Source organism: Talaromyces amestolkiae (genome assembly GCF_001896365.1).
Source record: "Talaromyces amestolkiae strain CIB chromosome Unknown scaffold10.1, whole genome shotgun sequence".
Taxonomy (NCBI): domain Eukaryota; kingdom Fungi; phylum Ascomycota; class Eurotiomycetes; order Eurotiales; family Trichocomaceae; genus Talaromyces; species Talaromyces amestolkiae.
The window spans coordinates 863,903-885,193 of NW_024468046.1; the positions used below are offsets into that span (position 1 = coordinate 863,903).

The 21,291-nt window shown below is 46.3% G+C and overlaps 7 protein-coding genes across 7 annotated transcripts; 3 read left to right on the forward strand and 4 right to left on the reverse strand.

Annotated features, from left to right (window-relative positions):
- Positions 1–723: 723 nt before the first annotated feature.
- BHQ10_005778 (uncharacterized protein) lies at positions 724–2,625 on the forward strand (the record flags this gene model as incomplete). The annotated part of the gene is made up of 6 exons (XM_040878290.1): positions 724–893; positions 974–1,379; positions 1,439–2,076; positions 2,141–2,212; positions 2,282–2,333; positions 2,404–2,625. 6 exons carry the CDS (start codon positions 724–726, stop codon positions 2,623–2,625), a joined length of 1,560 nt encoding a protein of 519 aa, XP_040734282.1.
- A 2,777-nt stretch (positions 2,626–5,402) lies between these two features.
- Positions 5,403–6,678, reverse strand: BHQ10_005779 (uncharacterized protein; the record flags this gene model as incomplete). The annotated part of the gene is made up of 4 exons (XM_040878291.1): positions 5,403–5,496; positions 5,548–5,742; positions 5,795–6,463; positions 6,533–6,678. The coding sequence occupies 4 exons, from the start codon at positions 6,676–6,678 to the stop codon at positions 5,403–5,405; spliced, it is 1,104 nt and encodes a 367-aa protein (XP_040734283.1).
- A 3,728-nt stretch (positions 6,679–10,406) lies between these two features.
- On the reverse strand, positions 10,407–12,060 carry BHQ10_005780 (uncharacterized protein; the record flags this gene model as incomplete). Its single annotated transcript, XM_040878293.1, has 2 exons — positions 10,407–11,585; positions 11,635–12,060. 2 exons carry the CDS (start codon positions 12,058–12,060, stop codon positions 10,407–10,409), a joined length of 1,605 nt encoding a protein of 534 aa, XP_040734284.1.
- A 1,167-nt stretch (positions 12,061–13,227) lies between these two features.
- Positions 13,228–14,127, forward strand: BHQ10_005781 (uncharacterized protein; the record flags this gene model as incomplete). Its single annotated transcript, XM_040878294.1, has 1 exon — positions 13,228–14,127. One exon carries the CDS (start codon positions 13,228–13,230, stop codon positions 14,125–14,127), a length of 900 nt encoding a protein of 299 aa, XP_040734285.1.
- Positions 14,128–14,748: 621 nt separating this feature from the next.
- Positions 14,749–17,671, reverse strand: BHQ10_005782 (uncharacterized protein; the record flags this gene model as incomplete). The annotated part of the gene is made up of 5 exons (XM_040878295.1): positions 14,749–15,389; positions 17,116–17,293; positions 17,341–17,471; positions 17,521–17,620; positions 17,669–17,671. 5 exons carry the CDS (start codon positions 17,669–17,671, stop codon positions 14,749–14,751), a joined length of 1,053 nt encoding a protein of 350 aa, XP_040734286.1.
- A 229-nt stretch (positions 17,672–17,900) lies between these two features.
- BHQ10_005783 (uncharacterized protein) lies at positions 17,901–18,951 on the forward strand (the record flags this gene model as incomplete). The annotated part of the gene is made up of 2 exons (XM_040878296.1): positions 17,901–18,078; positions 18,176–18,951. The coding sequence occupies 2 exons, from the start codon at positions 17,901–17,903 to the stop codon at positions 18,949–18,951; spliced, it is 954 nt and encodes a 317-aa protein (XP_040734287.1).
- A 1,012-nt stretch (positions 18,952–19,963) lies between these two features.
- BHQ10_005784 (uncharacterized protein) lies at positions 19,964–20,918 on the reverse strand (the record flags this gene model as incomplete). The annotated part of the gene is made up of 4 exons (XM_040878297.1): positions 19,964–20,202; positions 20,265–20,540; positions 20,593–20,707; positions 20,901–20,918. The coding sequence occupies 4 exons, from the start codon at positions 20,916–20,918 to the stop codon at positions 19,964–19,966; spliced, it is 648 nt and encodes a 215-aa protein (XP_040734288.1).
- Positions 20,919–21,291: the final 373 nt, after the last annotated feature.

Consider the following 21,291-nt stretch of genomic DNA (forward strand, 5'->3'; position numbering starts at 1 on the left):
TCCAATAGTTGCGCGTTCTGCGCTGGAAAGGCGTTGGTTGCGCTGCGTGTCGTTTCGACCTAAACTAAGAAAGGAGATCCGGCGGCAGAATGATAAGACAACGTTAGACTTTAATGGAACCGGGGTCATGTGGAGAGACGGTGAAGCTCGCGGGCGAGATCAACTGGGGTAATTGTACGGGGAAAGAGAAATACCGGGGGGAATCTTCGTTTGAACAAAAGCTGGAACAAGCTTTGATATTCGATATCTTACGTTGATTCTGGTGTACGGAAGCATGTATCATAAGTGAAGAAAATGAAGACATCGTAAGACGTTATTGATACCCCTATTATAGGAAGCTAGCCAGACAGCTCAACAAGCAATCACCGACCCCTTCCAAATGGCAGCTGCAAGCCAACTATGTGTTGCTCTTAAAGGGCATTAATTTAAATATGCAAGTTTACATTCAGGCTATTTCTACAAGCTTGCCTCACAAAGAAATCTATAGCCTAAAGCTGCACCCCGCGTCCCGGCGGAGAGGAGCTATACATTCCATTCAGAATTTCAAGACTAACCTATACAATCAATCATTGTAATCTGTGAGTTAGATCAAAGAACTATATAAAGACCATAAAGTCTGCCATGCGCTAATCTCATAACCAGCTCTCGGACCGTTGGACATTGTCGCATATTCTATTTCGACTTCGACTAGCTCGAGCTTTCTCAATTGGAGCCTACACCGCAATGCCTGACAGCCCTGCACAAATGAAACCGCCCGCAGGCCATTTTTATCTGGCTGGGCGATTGTTTCCCCGGAAGAAATGGTGGAGAGATAAGAACATGCGCACTTTATATTTCTTCATCCTCGTTCTGATCTTCACAAACACTGCGAATGGATTCGATAACTCTATGATGTGAGCACATGAGCTTCTTTTTGTATTCAATGAAATAGCTACAGAAGAGAACCGTTGCTAACCTCGGTACACCTGGGCAGGAATGGTCTCCAGGCCATAACCTACTGGCAGGATTACTTCGGACACCCTCGCGGCTCGACTCTCGGCCTTTTCAACTGCGTCATGAGTGCAGGTGCTCTAAGCGGCTTGATTCCCATGCCATTCATTCTAGATCGCCTGGGACGAAAACCTTGTTTAGTAATAGGGGCCTTCTTTATGTTACTGGGTATTGCATTGCAGTCGGCTGCGGTCAACTTTGCCATGTTCATCGCGGCGAGATGGATCCTGGGCTTTGGTGATATTCTGGTGATCTGTACCGCGCCGCTGTTAATTGCAGAGATTGCTCCTGTTCAAGATCGTGCGATTCTCGTGACTATCGCGGGCGCAAACTACCAATCCGGGGCATTCATCGCGGCTTGGGCCACATACGGCACTCTGCAGATTCAGGTGAGTCATCCGTTTGCTTCTCATACGTTCGCTTGACTTATGTTTGGACATAAAAATAGAGTAACTGGGCTTGGAGAGCTCCCAGTCTTATTCAAGGTCTCTTCACCATACTTATGATCGCCGTTGTGCCATGGATCCCTGAGAGTCCTCGGTTCTACATAGCCAAAGATCAACCGGAGAAGGCCTTGAAAATCCTTGCACACTACCACGCAAATGGAGACGAGCAAGATGAAGTCGTGCAGCTCGAATATACCGAGATCACCACGGCACTCGCGATGGAAAAGAGTGCACAAAAGTCCTTTTCATTCATTGACTTTCTCAGAACCCCCGGCAATCGGAAGCGATTGGTCATGATTGTGTCAATCGGTCTCTTTTCTCAATGGTCTGGAAATGGTCTTGTCTCATACTATTTAACGACAATCATGGACAATATCGGAATCAAAGATTCTCAGACACAGCTGGGTATTAATGGGGGATTGACTACTTTCGCTCTCGTTACGAATATCTTCTTCAGTTTCTTCGTTGATAAATGGGGGCGTCGACCAATCAACCTGATAAGTACAATTGGCATGCTGATTAGCTTCGTCATTTGGACTATCCTCTCCGCTATCGATGCTCAGCAGGGCAACGCGAATCCGGCTTATGGAAAGGCGGTTGTCTTCATGATTTTCTTCTACAACCTGTGGTATAATTTGAAGTAAGTTTGTCCGGTTGAAGTGTAAGAAGTCAATAAGATCCAATACTGACCCCTTCAATCTTAGGTCTGGTTTGATTGCTAGCTATACAACAGAGATTCTACCTTACCATATGCGTGCAAAAGGTTACACCGTAATGTGAGTATTTGAGTTCATTATGAATTTTTATACATCGTTAGCAGAAGCTGATCGATTATTTCCTGATAGGGAATGGGCTCTTTACGGTGCGCTCTTCTTCAACCAGTTCGTCAATGCTACTGTAAGTAATACCTCCCTTGAAACAGCCCACCAAAAACAAGAAGATAAATCCTTACCAATATTCCAAAAAGGCACTTGACAACATTGGTTGGAAGTACTACATCTTCTACTGTTGCTTCCTGGGCTTCGAACTCATCATCGTCTACTTTTTCTACGTGGAAACTCGCTACGTACCTTTGGAAGAAATCGTCAAGTACTTTGACGGTGACGATGTTGCGGCAGTCACAAACGAAGAGTTTGAGCAAGATGCGAAGCGCGCAGTCATACATGTTGATGATACCAAGGCTGCATAGAGTATGTTTTGCCTTCGACTTCTCAACTTTCTTGGAATGAGCAATGTCTTGTCATCATTCGAAATTTCGGTCAGATTACAGGTCATCAAGGGTGCAATCAGAAAACATGATTAGTTAGCTCTTTTGCTTGAATCATCATAAACAGACAATATCTCCAGCCGACTAGATGCTGGTTTGTAAGCCCAGACTCTACTGATGAACAAAGATGAAGATATACTATGTCCAGGTAACCTTATAGATCGCACTCAGGTATTTTACGTATATCCAAGTCAACTGGTTTCACCCCATGATAATTTACACAAAAAATCAATTCAGCTGCGTTTTATCACTACGTGACCACATCATCCACCCCTTTCCGGTTGCAAACATGGTAAGTAGCCAATATACATGCGAGATGAAGCTTCTACCTAACTAAATTGCTCCTAAGCAGCTGTAAGTGTCTCGTATGGGTCGTATCAGCTGTTATAAGTTCCCGTCCTGTTCTAAAGTACCGAAATTACTTCAATGTCAATCCTCCCCAAAAACGACGCGGATTAGGGTTTCGGGAAGGAAGGATCTAAACGAACTTCTGCAAGGACGGAGCACCTAAAATAGTACGTATACTTATCGACGTAGTATCCATCATTTCGAGCTCTTAAGCTCTTCCCAGTTTTCAACAGTTGGACGGAGTAAGGAGGATTTTCATGAGTGACAGAACTGACCCATATGTGCCGCGTGCTTGACAGGGATGACCCCGGCTTTACTGGTAACCCCTCCCCCGGAGTGCCCGTCAAAACTTCAGCACAAACAAGGAGGATCCTTACAAGCTCGATCCTTGATTTCGGGAATCCGGATAAGCTTTTTGGTAACCTCGACTCCATAGCGGCGACGGTAGACGTTTGAATCGATATCTGCCGTGGATACGTATATATTCATCTCATCGGTGGGGTTTCATCGTTCGTTTTAGAGGTATTTTTCGCCGAGTCATTTGATTGCAAGGCACATACCTTGGTACCTAAGTAGAGTTCTGAAACCCCTCACAGCAACTCTGACCACAACGCTCGGTCAGTCAAAGCGAAACATTCAGACATGACATGTACATCCATACATAAACTCTATCAGAACACAAGTATCATACGACGACCGAGTTTCGGCCGTCGCGTAAAAAGATCAGGCAAAAATAACCAGAATAGATCCAGACTGCCAGCCCGACCCAGAAAACCAAAAATTCGGAACTGGGAACGAAACGGTCCGACCCGTTCGTCTAACCAGAATGGTGCGTCGCACATACGGAATTTGTGTGTATGAGCTCCGAATGGATGGATAGATACGCAGCGGATGGGCATTGGTACCTGATATCATGCCTCACTTTGGCATGGCATAGCATAGCATACCTATGTAGCTACATAAGTCGATCGAGGATGATACAGTAAGTGTATTGACGATATTGGGTAAGTAGATAATCTCGATCCAAGAAAAAGTAACTATTCGAATCTGCATGTACCTGTATTTAGGGTAATGCGACGCAACAGCACCGACATAGTGCTCAATCTACACGAAGAGCTTCCTATTCTGTTGATTCTAAATTACAGTGACTGGCAATAAGCAACGAGCATGACCCCAATTCTAGAAATATGTATCGGACCGTAGCGCAGCGCACTGCCTGACATGACTCGGTACCGCGGGCTCTCTTGTAAGGAAGCTAATCGAAGCTCAGTGCCGAATACCGACGTAATACAGATCAACGGTAGTGTTGCAATTGACATGTAACTCATTCTCGAGCATAGATTACGTACTAATACAGGCACAAAATTAAGTGCTCTCAACGGTCTATAAAGAAGAAAAAGAAAAGTGGCAGATAACCACACTACTTTCCTATTCCAGAAGTCCGTTAGCATCTATATTCTTACCAATATCAGACAACGACATCATCGTTCATAATGACTCAGGATATTACATGTACCAAGGGGAATATTATTCGTGCTATTTAATAATGCTCGCGGATTATACTTACGCTACTAACACTAGCGAAACCGGGGACATATGCTAGTCTTATCTTGAGTATTATTGACAAAATTGGCCTTCTTCCAAGGGTCTGGTCGATTGAATTGGGGGAAGTCCATTTTTCAACCAAGGATGTGTAATATAGGTACAACCATCCCTTCACCCACAAAAACACCTGCTAACTAAAATTCATCGGCCGTAATGTCGCAAAAAAAAACAAAATATCGATAGCTCCTGTTCCACATAGTCATACAAACCGTTGATATTACTGCCTCTTTTGGCGTAGTTACACAATCTGGGCTGTGTACGTATACATCTAGACCGAATCGAGTAGTACTATCTATCTGACTATCATGGTTCTTGATATTCAATGGTCAGTCAGCTTCCAAGGTTTATTGAGAGTTTGTCGGATTATTAGATGTGATGTTCTTCGTAATGGGAGGTGCAACGTGCGTAACTCGCGCGCTCGGTGTAAGAATTAATATCCAGATTATGAAGGGCAGCCACAGCAGGTAATCCGTAGATGGGTGGTTGGTATGATAGGGGTTCCCCAAGTAGTAACGGAATGGTTGAAATAGTATCAATGTATTCTGAAACACGTTGACTAGGTACTCTATCTCACAGCTTCCTCCGGTTCTCATCAAAGACTTTTGTAATAACTACTCTCCACAAGTCGATCCATCCTCTGGCGTCACGTAAATCTTGTTGTAACAAAAAGAATGCTATGCTGGTATATTGTAAATGCAATAATGGGTGGGAAAAACGGTACGCTTGATCAATCAAAGGCTGCAAGCTTATCGGTCTGATGCAAGTTGGAATTGTTCAAGTCGTTCTCGGACTCGTTTCAGGAGTTCCTCGTCTATGGGAGGCTTTTCTTTCTTTTTTGGTCTGTATAGTTCATTAGTAAGAAGTCTTCTTAGGAATGATGAATGAACGTACGGGTCTCGTCGTGAGTTTGGTCCCTTTTCTTCTCCGCAAGTCGTACAGATATTTTCGCCAGGTACGTAGAATGTATCGCACTTGTGACAAAAGTATCGCACTCTCATTCGTGGTTTCTTCCAAACTCGCTGTGGTCGCTCATCTGGCGGTTCTGCGTCGCCGGGATATCCGTCTGGATATTTGTCTAGTTTTGCACTGCAGGAATCATTAGCAAGCGATAAATTGGGGACATCTGGCGACGACGTACGGTTCGCGAGGACAACTCTTGCATCTGATGTGACCACAACTCTCGCACACGGTCGAATGAACTTTGAATATAGTCTGACATTGGTGACATGTTCGACGAACACGCTGTTTGATCTCCTTGTATATCACGTCTTGGCCTCCGGTCCGAGACTCCATGGTAAGAGGCGTACGTTCTATCTTCTGAGTGCTGTCTGGTTCAATAGAAGCAACGGCGGCAGGAGCATCTGAAGTTTTTTCTGGTTGCTTGCCCTTGGCTTTTGCAAGAGTACGGGCTTCTTTTTCTTCCTTTGTGCGGGCTGGGGGATAGCGAGGGCACGCTTTGCAACGAATGTGCTGACAGTTAGGGCACACTTTGTCCGACCCAAAGGTTGTCTGACAGCGATGGCAGGTGCGGCGAACCCTCATTCTGATCGGCTTCTCGACCCGCTTGACTTCACCGTTGCGTGGTGACATCCATTCTTGCGGTTCCAAAGTAAGACCGTACTTGGCGAACAAAGCCCGGGCTCTCTCCTGCTGTATGTCGCTCCATAGTATGGCCTGCGCAGTATCCCGTGTCGGAGCGGTGACGCCAGCAGCGGTACTTGTTTGGGATGGCTGTGGAGCGGCAGGAGGAATAGTCGTACCAATGGCTGTGGTAGTATTACCTGCAGCTGCAGACACAGGTGTAGATCTATCAGAGGGTTAGGCAACGCGTTAAACAAACAAAGAAACTCGCGCCACGCTGTGACCTGAAACTTACGTCGCTACCGGTCCCCTGGATTCTTCTATTTGTTGCGCCGAAACTGTTGACCTTGTTCGCCGGGACGCTCGGCGGAAAACGGAACCCACACGACTCAGTAGACGAGAGCTGAGGTCGTCTCTTTTTTGTCTCTGATTCCGTTCCATAATTGACGATGTGTAATCTCGATCCCTTCCTCAATTGTTCGACTCAGCCATGTAGCGTACCCTTTTTTTTTTCTTAATGATGCGACTTGTTGAGAGACATTAATGATGTAGTAAATGTACGAATTGGCTTGTTATGTTGTTTCCTGTTCCGTTCCGGGTGGTTTGCGCAGCGGCTGAGATATCGCTGGCAATAATTTGACTGACTAGTAAATGCGGCGAGATGTTATATATGCCGAAATTGAAGCCTTGTCGTAGGGCAAGCAGTCAAGACATCCATGAATTTTTTTTCTTTGAGATGGTCGGGCTGACACCGAACCTGGCGGTTGACTGAATAATTATCGGTCCCCTCTATATCGTGGCCAATCCGGAATTTGCGTGAACATTGAAATAACTGATGCAAATGGCTGTCCTCCTTTCGTACACGTCTGAGGTATACACTGGTCTGGTCCTCGCTCAAGAAGTTGTCGAAAAGTTGGTGGTGGTGGCGGTATTGGTGTGTGAGGAAGGAGACGGATTAAATCGCGAGGAAAGAGCAAACCGAAAGAGTAATGTCGAAAGCGCCAATAGCACTAGGTACTAGTTAACTACTATGTAGCTTAGTTAATTCAAGTACTCTAAGGTTGTCGGCACGGCGCTCCCGGCTGATACCTTACCACCATGATATAACCAAGTGAATGCTCAAAAGTAAAGTGTATTAAGTTAACGGGGACCAACGTACGACGCAGTGACTTACATGGGCTTGGACTCTTAGTCCGCTGCGTTAAGGCCTGTCTACACGCACGTTTGTCATTCGATGCAGAGTCTGCAGGGAGTGGTACATGTGTTCGGTGCTGATGCACTCCGGAGAACATCCCAGCGACCAGGCCGGTGGGGAGAGGACTCGTGGGTAAAGAATGGTGACCAGTCTTACCGACACAGAGGATCATTATTTGTCACCGTTATACTCCATTCACCTGCATTGTGTGGGCTTAGCAGACGGATTATTGTTCCAATGTTCAATGCGACGTGGTGTAGCGTACCGGCGTACGGGCTCAATGCTCAGCCGGTATTCCATACCCTTCGTACGGAGCGCGTACTCCGTAACGGACGAACACTAAGCAGCCGATTTCACAATCCAGACCCTCGACTTGGGTCAACTTAATCCAATTTAATGAACTTAATGAAGTTAATGTACAATTATTGAACTCAAATAGCCAATCTAAAGAAATACTAAATCCGCGGCCCACTTGACGGCGGAAGGAGACCCCAGTTGGGCCACTGTACCGAAGGATTTGCTGAATACACGGGAGCAGACCGATCTTCAATTCTTCACAACGACCCGAAGCTGGGATTTTGGTTGTTGTTCAGAGCACCAGCCAACAGGTCTAACACGACACTTTAATTGACTTTGTGCTACGAACCTAATATTGAGACTCGGTCAAGTCATCCCTTGCTCTGCAGCTACAAGGTTTCGCATTGACGTGCTATGGCTCTTTTCATCGCGATCTGTGAAGAAGATCAATTGCATACACGGAGTGCAGAGTCGAGTGTGAAGATACATGACTCAAGACACAATGTATGTAACTACCGTGTATCCCAGGACAGTCACGGTCAGACAGGGTAGCTTTAGACGAGCAGAATGAGTGCTGCGCCCGCCCCACCAATACCTCAATACCTCTCTGCAGTTCCACGGTTTGGGAAGAGGGTCACTTCCCTTCCAGGCTAGCTCTGCAGGCCTGTGCGGCACATAAGTGGAGACTGAGACAGCGTATGTTCCTTGATTGGGTCAAGTGGCAAACCTTGTTACCACCACTCTGATTGGCTCAGACGAAGCTGGCTGCATCTGCTTTCCCTGCTTTACTTCTAATGGATTGGTCTCCGTGCCCTATTCTTCTGCTTTGGCGTTACGGCTTGTATGTATTGGATGAATACAGAGTATAACTACAGACCGAGTCGCTCACGCACCACCGTTTAATCCCCGTTAAACGTCGTCGAGAGACATTTCGATTTGACTGATTCGCGCGCATACATAGTAATTAAGATTCGGACTATATCTTGAGTGTGCAGCTTCCCCGATACCAAATGCCAGCGGATGTACAGAGTACGCACCTAAATACTCAGTGGGCCCAACCCTAACGCTGGAACTTGGGACGGGCCGCTGCCGTTTACTATTCGACGCCTTTATGGGGTGCCGTACACTTCGATCATGATTCATACATACTCCACCAACAGACTCAAGTCTCATTGATTGATATCAATACATTTGCACTCAATCTATGATTAGGACCATGTAATTTGTAACAGGATGGCGAGAAGCCGCACTGCGAAATTGTGGCCAATTTGTCGGCGGATTCCATCCATGTAAGTAGTATCCAACTGTACCACCATCTGGATACATACTTCCTGATTTGCACATCCCGTTATAGCTATTGGACCCTGATACTCTCTACCCTTGTCCGGAAATACACTGGCAGACAGCAACCGTTGGCCGTTGTTTCGGAGTACTTGAGACTTCTCCAGATGCACACCCTCCCATACCCTGGTCAGTACCGTGACACACTTCATCCTACCTTCCTACATAGTACAATGTCTTACAAGAGACAGCACCCAAAGGCAAATCTAAAAAATTCCAGAGGCAAATATGTTATACAGGATTGATCGTTATCACTCACAACCTGCAAGTATTTGCTGACCGACGCGCGCCGTCAGATTAATCAATGCCGCATTGAGGGGCAAAATCCAAACCAAAATCCCCCGGCGCAAAGTACCTATAGGAGAATACATGATCGACAGGGTTCTCAACTAGTCCAGTCTACCAATTTAAACAGCGCCTATCAGATGGCAAATAAATACATTGCTTACAGGATTACCACAACACAATACAAACTAGGAAGGACCTCTTTGTCATTTGCAACGGAATTTTTGATTTTATAAGGATGTGCACTGCAACCTCTATTCGGAGTTAATGGACTACGCCCGTGTCAACGTTTAATGTCACCTGCTCGAATTGAATGCTTGCATGCAGCCTGTGGTTATACATTGTGAAGCCCATGACACGGTAAAGCGCCAGATTGGGTGTGCTCATKGTCATGGTATACTTCCGGTCTGCGTCATGGTTGTCAATCCTGTGTATGTCTTGCTTGGCTATTTGGCCACGATTGATTTGTGACACAATAGTTATACGTACTGCTCTCGAATTAGCCACCCGTCGGGGTCCGAGATGTCGAGGTAGTGGACTCGAATAAAAACATATTAGACAGTTCCATCATAGCCTCGAGTAAGCGTGATGATCTACTATGCCAAGATAAGTATGATTGTGTGGTAGAACACATCATTAGGCAAAAATGATGACATTGGCGTTTTTCACTCGGATTTGTGTCTCCTAAAGTGATTCTGTTTGCATTTACAAGGGTGACATGTTTGAGTAGTCAGCAAACACACTTTCGAGTCTCACGTCAAGAGTTTAATAGAGGTGAAATATTGTATCTCATGCAGCCCTTCAACATCCAAATCGTTGTATTAACACATGGTCTGTAACCGGAATACCATCCGGCTGTGCTGACGCTTGGAAGAAGTTATATTGTAGGTCTCAGAGACCATACTGACATTGATTTAATTGGTACTAGTGTAACTAGGTGTGCCTCTAATAGCACACTGATGTTCATATCGACGCTTACATTTTTCTGAAGGGCCTCTTGCCTGTCATTATTCACAGTTGAACTATTAGGTAGCTCTCAGAAATCAACAGCTTACTCTACCATGATATCCTGGTCTTGAATAGCTTTCTCAAATCTTCCAATCCAGAACGCCAACTTGCATACACATACCGGTGTCCCGTCAACCCAGAACGGATCACCAATATTGGACCAGTGCTGAGTATCATTTCTAACAGCGTGTTGTCCGTTGAAATGGCATTTCTGCCTGGAAAGCGATGCTTTGGTTATATCAACACCTATAGCAAGCACATGCCGAATTAATGGATTGAACGATGCCTTCGATTCGACTACCTTGAGCATCTGCAATGCGCATACGAGAGCTTCTTTTTTATGTTTGGAAGTCTCCCAGAGATTTGAATGTGAAACAACACCCTTCCCAGGCCCAGCAATGTCAAAGACATACTGGGTCAACCTCAGGTGATAGTAAAGAATCATCCCGTCTTGAACGAGAGAATTAATCCGTTCTAGTGATGCCGTCATGGAGTCATTTTCACCGCGATAAGCCAGCAATAGATATCTCGCGGGACTTCCAGGCAGGTTTCCGGAGTCGGCTAACTTGCTGATCTTATCCAGCTCGTGTCTCCAATCATCCAGTGTCTGAACAAGCAGTGCTTTCTGGAAAGTATGACTGGGATTCTCTTTCTGACTCGACGGAAGAGCCTGCAAAAAAGCCCATATCGACTGCAAAACACTACATAAACTTAGAAGCACGTCTTCCACAAGAATTCCCGAGGATGTAACTGAATCTGAGCGGCCTATCATCTCAGATATCCGGACTTTAGAACGCTCATGCGGCTCTTCTAGTTCCCGCAAGGCGAATACGTCCAGCCCATATGCATTCCACAATGCAAAGGTACTCGTGAGCCCTACACCAATTTCTTGAAGATGAAGTAGTGGTGGTTGCCTATAAATGAGAGCAAAAAAAGCGTCAAATTGAAAAGTCAGAACAAGCAGCCGCTTGAGCTTTTCACGCATAGCCAGCGTATACGGTGTATATGTGCCTGTATAATGTGTCTTTAGATGAGCGGTAAATTTCTCCCCGTCGAGAACGCCTAGGTCTCGGAGAAGGGTTATGAACGTGCTTCGAAGAAGTTTGGCTCTAGACAAAGCACGCTTGTCGGTGCGATAAAGCGAGAATACCAGAGTCAAAAGAACTGTTTGGAAAAGTTCAATTGGCCATGCTTTCTCTCCGGACGTCAATTCGGGCTCGATCTATGAGCGAAGTCAGTACAGAAACTTCGAGCGAATAAAAATGACGAACCAGGCTGTGTAGCAATCGCTCGAGGAGGACTTCATGCATCCTTAGAGAATAAAATCTCTCAGTCCAGTCTGCACTGTTCTGAAACCATGCTCCTATAAGACATGCCGCTGCAGCAAGAGATAATGGCATTGTCCCTATCTCATTATCAAGCGTCGGAGCGTGAAGGACAGGCCACCGAAGGTGGAAGCTCTTGATATAAGTGTCGATATACTCACGGACACGGGCTTTTGATTCTTCGCAGTCCTGAAGTGCTTCTTCAAATGATGGTTTGTCCGCAAGTAACAGCTCATATAATCCCCCCATGCTGTGGCTTGAGAGCGGGAAATTTGATGTTCCCGACTGGGACGGGACAACAGTGAGGTTTTGGAGGAACTTGACGTTTCTTTGAAGAAGGTCTGGGTTTAGCGAGGTTTCTGGTCGTGACATTTTAGATGTCGCTGCTGTATCATTGCCGTCATCATCACCGTCATCCCCGCTGTCAAGAGGACCATTATTCTGATCCTGATCAATTTCTCCGTTAACGGACGCAGTCGCAGCAGTCCCAGGAGCCAGTTTGGACGGACGAGAGTTGCCTCGATATACGCATTCGATATTTCGTCGCTTACATAAACCGCATCGGGTGCCCCCGGAGCACTTTGTTTTGTTAGAACGACAAGCGTCGCAAGACACGACTTTGCGTATGTAGGTTGTTTCATGTAAGACCGAATGGCGACGGAGTAAGTCTCTTTGCGCGATTGTTAGCTTTGATCCATAATTCGCCAGAGATTCTCCAGATAGGTATAAACTCTGCAGGGAAATTGGGCGTACTTTCGAGTAAAGTGCCGCTGGCAAACACTACAAACATATCCCGGTTTGTCGTGGGTGGCTTGATGCCGGGTTAAATGTTCTTTGCGGATGAAGCTTCTCCCACAGTGGCAAGTATGCCGTGTCATCGAGCCTTAAAAATTGCGTCAATTATCTAGTATTATAGGATAGGAGTCTCTCCGAGGCGTATGTCTAAGAATATTTCACTCACCTGGTTCCAAGTCCATAGTAACAAACAAGGCTTGCCAACCCTACATGCCTCACTTGCCAGTAATTTGATCACATCGCAACTTGGTGAGCACCATTCCCCATCATTACAAATTCGACTCTATCTCCGATGTCATACTTCCGAGCAAGGAACTGATGATTGAGAGTAGATGAATTCAAGATGAAGTTGCCTAAGGACTGCAGACGGATTCAGCTAGCGTCGGACCTTCGGATGGGATGGGCTTACCGGTGTCTAATAACCCTAACGTCGCTCCGGTGGGATGGATTAGGAATCTTCGTGTTTTGAATGAGAATATTGGGATATTATCAATCAAGTCGAAACATGCCATTATTCCGGTGCTCATCGGACATTCTGTTTGTTTCTGTCACCGACGTAGGAATGAGTCCACAATTATGCTGAGCGAAATGGTGGCTATGTACATAAATAGCCCCTTCCCTCTGGCTGTCCGATTCATAACCATCAGAAACATTCAGATCTTCGACCTCATTATCACATTCTCATTCATCTTGAATATCTAATATAAGTTCAGTATACTCGCTTTATTCAAAACATTTACCAACATGTCAGCTATTAAGAACGTCACCCTTGTCGGAGGATCCGGTCTTTTGGGCCGCTTCGTCTTGGAGAAACTTCTAGCTTCCAACAAGTTCAACATTCAAGTTCTTCAGCGAACCGGCTCGTCATCTACCTACGCTGCGACCGTCAAAGTGGTTGAGGCCGATTTCGAGGACCTCCAGTCCCTGACGGCCGCCCTCGAAGGTCAAGATGCTGTAGTATCAACTGTCGGCGAAAAAGGCATCATTGTTCAAAAACTACTGATTGATGCCGCCATCACCGCCGGCGTCAAACGTTTTCTTCCCTCCAACTTTGGTTCTAATATGAGCAACCCGAACTCCCGCAAGCTGCCCGTATTCAAAGGCAAGGTGATCATCGAGGACTACCTGGTCGAGAAATCCAAAACCACCGACCTGACATACACCCTTGTCTATAACGGAGGCTTCACAGACTTCGCGATCAAGAACAAGGTCATAATGAACTTCTCCGAGTACAAACCCACAATCTTCAACGGCGGAGACTCCAAGTTCAGCTGCACCAGTCTACCAACTGTCGGAGACGCCGTGGTCGGCGTCCTTTCTCATCCAGCCGAGACTGAGAACCGTGCCGTATACGTCTCCGAGAGCTTCATTTCACAGAACCAGCTTCTGTCACTAGCCAAAAGTATCGCCCCCAACAAGCCATGGGCACCTGTAGACGCGGACTTGAATGTGGTATTTGCTGGTGCGCTTGAGCGTCTTGCCCAGGGACAACACGATATGCCGACTGTGATTCCTATCTTGCTCAAATCGATTTTGGATAATGAGTATGGGTCGAATTTTGCGGAGAATGATAATGAGTTGTTGGGTATTAAGGAGAAGGGAGATGAATTCTTGATTGAGCTTTTGACTCCAGTGGTCAATTAGAGATACTCATAAGGTATCATATTACCTAGAGAAGACCTTAAATCGGAAATTGCCAATTAGCCTAGAAAGTTATCAGACAATGTCATTAATCAAGTTTACCCGACCTGCGCATGGTATCAAAAGCCTTGACACTGCCCAATGCTCGGATAATCACCACTTCTATGGTTCAAATTTGTTAAGGTCTGGTGAAAGGTAGTCTTGATCAATGTAACTTTCTATGTATGGTCTCTCGGTCGCGTATGATCACTCAATTTTCACGACACGAGATAGAAATAACTAGTTGAATAGACCTTGATCAAAAATCATATACAATATTGGGAGTGCTTCAGATTTAACTTAGGTACCGGTAAATGGGGACATGAAAGTATTTATTAAGACAATTCTATCACTACCCTCCCTTCGATCACCCCAGCGTCCATTCTATTGAAGATCTGTAAGGAAGTTAAAATCAACATTTTGTTGTGCAGGTATGTCCTAGATGAGCGGGAAAACCTACTTTTTCTAAATTTTCCATTTTCTCCACTGTATAGTGACATTTCACAAGCCCTCTAGCCACAAATCTGAGTGCCTCAATAGCCTCTCGTCGACTGCCAATTGCAGAACCTAAAAGAGAACACCAAGTCAGTGAATCCACTCGCTCGGAATCGGTAGAATTGAGCCATACTGACCGACAATTCGGAACTGCTGATTTGTAATTCTAGCAGGATATGCGCTCTGGATGGGAATAGGCTGTCCTTCAGGCATTCCCACGCACACCAAAGTTCCCATAGGCTTGAGGAAAAGTAAAGCCGATTCGTAAGCCTTATTGGCTGCGTTTACTACTAGAACAGCATGAGCACCACGTCCGTTGTTGGCGCCCTGCTTCACAGCCGCTGCGAGTTCTGCATCGGCATATTTGGTGAAGTCAAAGAAGATTTCAGCGCCGCAACTTTCGGCTAGGTCTTTCTTTGAACCATGATCTATAGCGATTACTCGAAGTCCCATGACGCGAGATGCATACTGTACTGCTAGGTGACCGAGTCCTCCTCCAGCACCACTGATCACAATCCAGTTCCCGGGCGAAGTATTCGACTTCAAAAGCGCAGAGTACACAGTAAGCCCTGCGCATAATATTGGTGCAGCCTCAGCTGACTGGACCTCGTCAGGGATTGGAGTGGCGTATTTAGCTGAGGTCACGACGTATTGTTGAAATGTACCGGGAGTGTAGTATCCAGAGATCTTTTGATAGGCGCAGGTGTTATCATCTCCTTCCAGGCACGCATCTAATTGTAACCGTTCAGTGAGGAGGAGAATTTCCGTTGGGTTAAAAAATGGTCCTCAGCATCTTCGAGTGAGAACTAAAGACCGTCAGCTTTAACTTACCACAAGAACCGCATACATCAGCAAGCCATTTGATTCCGACACGAGTTCCTATCGGAGGCGATGAGACGTCCCTCCCATGAGCTACAACTACACCAACTCCTTCGTGGCCACCGACCTGGCCTTCAAAGACTCCCTGTCAATACGCAACCCACTACTTTAAAACGAGAGAGACACGTCTACCTTGGAGAGTCGGAAATGGCAAAATCGACCATGATTGCATACAGACTGCCAGATCTGAATGACACACGCCCGAATGAGTCCTTCAAAAGGTTGTCAGCACTACCGAAACGAAGAGCTATATAGTCTTACAATTTCACTAATATTTGCCCTTGCTCAGGACCTGGCACTGGGAGATCTTCGATAGAAATCTTCGCCGTACCCGGCTGGATGTATACGGCAGCTTTATTATGAAGTTCCATTCTGTTCAGTATGATCGATCAATGTATGGTCTTGCCACCAGGTGCCGAATTCAAAGTTAAGTATCAATAACTTGATGCGTGAGATTTGGTGGGACTAGAATTGACTCTCTATCATGGACTATTGCGGGGAAGTAAGGGGGAACCCTGGATCATCAAATGACTTCTGGAATGCCTTTTGGAAATGGGAGAAGGAAATGGGGAGGTTCTGCAAGAATAATTACGATTCCGACAGACCACGGACTTCAACTTTCGTTCCGCGAGATCATTCCGTATGGAAATATTCAAGATCCTAGGGGAAGAGTGACGATTCCCGCAATACATGCGAGTTGAACGGAACTCACTCCCCTTCACACTCGGTACCAGCGGAAAGATCCATTCCGCGTGTCTCGTAGCAGTGCCAGCTACAATTCACACACTAAATCTACGAACAATATACCACCTTTCTCTTCGACCTGCTTCCTCCTATTACCTTCATCCGGGAACGATCAATTATACATCACCATTGAGCTGGAGCCTGGAATAAAATCTAGCAGCCATAGGCACCATGACCTTTATGTCCTTTGCTGAGGGATTGATCCGTTGGCTTTGACTCCTATGTGTCCGCAATTGATGGGAATATTCGATGTTGATCTCGCTAGTGTCGTCCGATTCACGAGTGTTTGTGTTCTTGCAAGAATGTCGATTTTGAAACACGCTTTATTTTGCCTGCTACTTTGGCACTCTAATGGATAGGTAGATTCTCCTTCGTGAGATTAATTAAGAACACTAGATAACTCGATGGGTCGGCATGGCTGAACATGAGATAAGGGGCACCACAAAACACCACATGTGCTAGACATATTTCAATAATTCTTACATTGACGGGCGTTTCTAAGTTGTGGTCTGCCAGTTGAATTGATACTTAGGGCGCGGGAACGTTTGACAACGACACCGCAGCAGTATCCGAAAAAGAGGTTCCGACTAAATTACACTGAAGTTGAGCTCAAAAAAGCATTCCAAGGGGTGAGGTTAAGGTATACTCGTGCTGCAGATGAATACTATACACATAGAACAAGTAAAGACGAATTGTGCCCGGTACCACACAGGAAAGTATATGGAATGATATTACTATCTACTGAAGCCTAACAATCCAAAACCCTTATCCAATAATATGCCATCAACGAGAACAAACCACAAGAACTCCCAAAGAAGACTCAATTAGCATTACTCAATTTCTTCTCGATATCAAGCACATCCCCTTCATTCTCCACCTCGATGACACGCTGCACCTCAGCAGTGTTTCGGAACAGTTCCACGGCACCAGCATACATCATCCGAGAAGAAGGGTTACAGTTCTCGGGGAGATAGTAGAGAAGAACGTAAGGGACGGAGAGACGCCCAGATGCCTGGAAATTGTTAGTAGAGGGAACAGAAATAGAGAGGAGAGACAGACCAATGTATAAGGATAACTCAAGAGTACGAATCGTGGCGAGGAGTCCGGGAGTTCGTCGGCGATATCTTCTAGTTTTGAGTATGTGTCGTTGCTGTCTGCGCGGATTTCTTTGGTTTTGACGTCGATGATGTCTGTGTCTTTAGCAAGATAATTGACAGGGGCGTACATCAAGATACGCACATATTCTAGCTTGAGGGTCCTTTGCTCGAGAAGTTCCAAGACGGAACTTTCTCAGCTCCTCTCTTGTCTCTGGCGAGAATGTGTAGAGACGGTTGTCGGCCTTGAGCAGTCAGTATACTTCTGGTATCGGTAACGGGCTGTAACCTACCATTATGAACTCTTTCGCTAGCGTATGGCTAATTAAATATTAAAAATGTACTAACGATACACAGAGAGACCTGGTGTACTGGCTCGTTGCAGGAAGAAAGTATGTGTAGGCAGCCCCGCAATGCGAAAGTTGAGTTGGTTCCTGAGGAATCCACCCTAGTCCCTCCGAAGGGTGACTCTGCTTTTAATCCTTCTCAACTCCAGACTCCTGTCAATCTACACAAGTACATCTCATGTTTTCGCGGTTCAATCAACTGGCCCGCCATCTGTCTCGCCCATTCCCTAACTACGCCCACACATCCGCCGCTGCACTCGCGTCTCGCGTGCAACCTCTGACTAGCATGACATCATCCGCAACGTTCCACAAGAACAAATCCAAGACGATACACACGGCGGCATGCCTGATAATTGGTGATGAAGTCCTCGGAGGAAAGGTGCCTACAACTCCTCTGATCATCACAGCATTTGACGAAACCCTCCTGACATCGCAAATAAACTGAACAGACAGTTGACACAAACTCCGCCTACTTCGCCCGCTGGTGCTTCTCGCTCGGCATCGCGCTCAAACGCATTGAAGTAATCGCTGACGACGAGGACGAGATCATCGAAGGCGTCCGGCGCATGAGCTCCAAGTATGACTTTGTCGTTACCAGTGGCGGCATCGGCCCTACGCACGACGACATCACCTACGCCTCCATTGCAAAGGCATTCAACCTGCCTCTAAAACTGTACGAACCAGCCTTTGAGCGCATGAAGAAACTCTCGAGACCCAACCAACTGCAGCCGGGATTCAGTTGGGACGAGCCGTCGCCGGCGCTGACGGCGAGGTTACGAATGGTTGAAGTGCCGTACGACGAGAGCGTCGATGAGGATAAGCAGAATGTGTTTGTGGCGGATGATTCGTGGGTGCCGATTGCGACTGTGAACGGGAATGTGCATATCCTGCCTGGTGTACCAAGGCTCTTTGAGAAGTTACTCGATGGGCTCAAGCCGGTCGTTACGCCGCGGTTGGCAGACCCCGAGGGAAACGGTTCGTACAGAGTGATGATTAGCACACCGCTCCCCGAAAGCTCGGTTGCGGCGTACTTGACCGATCTGGCACTCAAAGTCATGCCGCATGGTGTCAAGGTGGGAAGTTATCCGCGATGGGGGAAGAAGAGGAACACGGTGACGCTGGTGGGTGCTAATAAGGAGTATATTGATTCTTTGGTGCCGGAGGTTGAGAAGAATGTAGAGGGACGACGTGTTCAGAGGGAGGATGAAGACGATCCAGCTGATGCTTAATCTCGATCGGTGTCGACATGTGTATAGAGATAGATATCCTGTAGCATCTACGTATACCAGTTCCTGAAAATGTTCAAGGTACATGTACAGTTCAACTAGATTTTGCTTTTAATTCGACTAACCGATAAGTATTCCATAGATCAAAGAAATCGAAATTGCTCAAAGATTCTAAAGTATACCCAATATATGTATCCAACCAAGGGCACCATACGCAAACAAGTAAGAGCAAGCACACAAAAGAAACAGGGTGAGGGAAAACGAAGAGAGAATTCGTGCCAATGACAAGTCCCCGAGGGTCCAACAGATAAAACATGTCTAAGGGGGAAAGAAAAAAGAGGTATCTTATGCTATCACATCCACCCTTCTTTCCTGCCTTTCCGTTGTATATGGCGAAGAACACCACATATAGTTTGTCGAATGGTGTGTCGACATGTCACAAACAACAAATGTGATGTAGCCATAACTGAAACAAATTCATCGAGTTCAAAAAAGTAAAAAATGGGGAAGGAGGGATATCGAAAAGGAAGAAAGAAACTAAGTGACAGTAGAAAAGAAACAAGACAAAATTGTGCAAAGCGATATACCTATAAGAGCGCTCACCCTGTGAGAAGAATGTAGGGTGTTGCAAAAAAGCGAGCCAATGGTGAAAAATCGCAACCAGAAAGATCTCCCAGAGAGAAATGCAAATCACTAGCCAGAGCCGTTCGTCCCTGTAGCTCCAGATGGCCCCAGAATAAAAGCAGAAATCGTAATGGTGGAAAAGCTAGATGTAGGGTTCCAGAATGATTTTTGATGCGAGTCCGATCGAGAGGAATCGGTAGAATCGATAGAAGTCGTGGATGGTGTAGAATATGATTAGATTAGTTGAGTGAGCGATGACAGATCGGTATTGTGTCTGCCTTCAGAATCGGGTCTGTCGCCCGTCAAGGATGATTTGAGATAAGTGGTTGTCTCCAGCTTGAGGGCTTGCCGTATTTATTCCTCAACGGCTCGAGACTTTTCCGCGGTGTCTTTACATAATGACACACTTCGCACAGCATCCGGCATCCTCGCCTGGCTCGGACACGTCCATCTTGCCATGAGGAGCGCCACCAGAAAATGCACCGCTCGCTGATGGGTACGATGACATCTCTTTGTTGTAGCGGCGAATTTCTCGGACAAGGTCGTAGAAGGCGTTTTCGACATTGATGCGGGATTTTGCAGAGGTCTCGATGAATTTGCAACCGAATTGACGTGCCAAAGCCTCACCCTCTGCAAGTTGAAATGTTAGTCGCCTGGTGCAATCCAATAGCGTAATCTGGATGCAGTCATACCTTGTTGAGTAACAGCCCGCTCCTTCTCCAAGTCGCACTTGTTGCCAACAACAATGATGGGAAAGTAGTCCTTGTCTTTCACGCGGAGGATTTGTTGTTGGTATGTCATGATTTCCTCGAACGATTGGCGGGAGGKGATGGAATAGACAAGCAAGAATCCTTCTCCTGTGCGCATGTACTGTTCTCGCATGGCTGAGTATTCCTCCTGACCCGCCGTGTCCAACACATCCAACAAAGCGACCTCATCGTCGATAACGCATTGCTTTCGGTACGAGTCTAACACGCGAACGTGAGCTTTTATAAGTAGTCGGCTGGTATCTGATCCTACCTTCAATTGTCGGGTCGTATTCGTCGACGAAGTGGCTCTGGATTAATTGAATAGTCAAGCATGACTTTCCGACACCACCGCCACCGACCACCACCAGTTTATATTCTCGGAGGAACTATGAGCGAAAATGTCAGCAAATTACGCACTCTCGAATCGACGAATCTCCCATCTAAGATGTTTGCACTCTTTCCGCCCTTGTGTTGCTGATGATTTCCATCGGTGAGATGATTGGAACCAGCGCGATTCTTTGATCCAAAGAGCCAACAAGAAGCGACGTCTCAGTGGCAGCGGTTGGAGGGCGAAAATACCTTGTTAGTCGAAGCCATTGAGGCTGTGTGAAAAATAAGCCTTGGGCAATAAATACGAAAAAGGAGCACAGGATAATCCAGCAATCTCCAGGATGCGGTGACTGAAATAAGACGAATACGGAATCGGAGGACTCAAAGGGAGCGGCAGGKCTGCGAGCGAGTCTGCGGCAAAGGAGTAGGTTCAGTGGTTTGAAGTGTAAACCGTAAGTGACAGAGTGAGTTTGGGTAGGTAGGATTGTAGTATGAGGCAGGGGAATAATCAGTACGACCGTACCAAAACAAAATCGGGTAAGGGGTGGAAAGTGAACCAGGAAAACACGCTTTACCGATTTGGTCTGTGCACTTCCTAGATAACGAAACAGAAAAAGCTCCGCGGCGTTAGCTCGTTCCA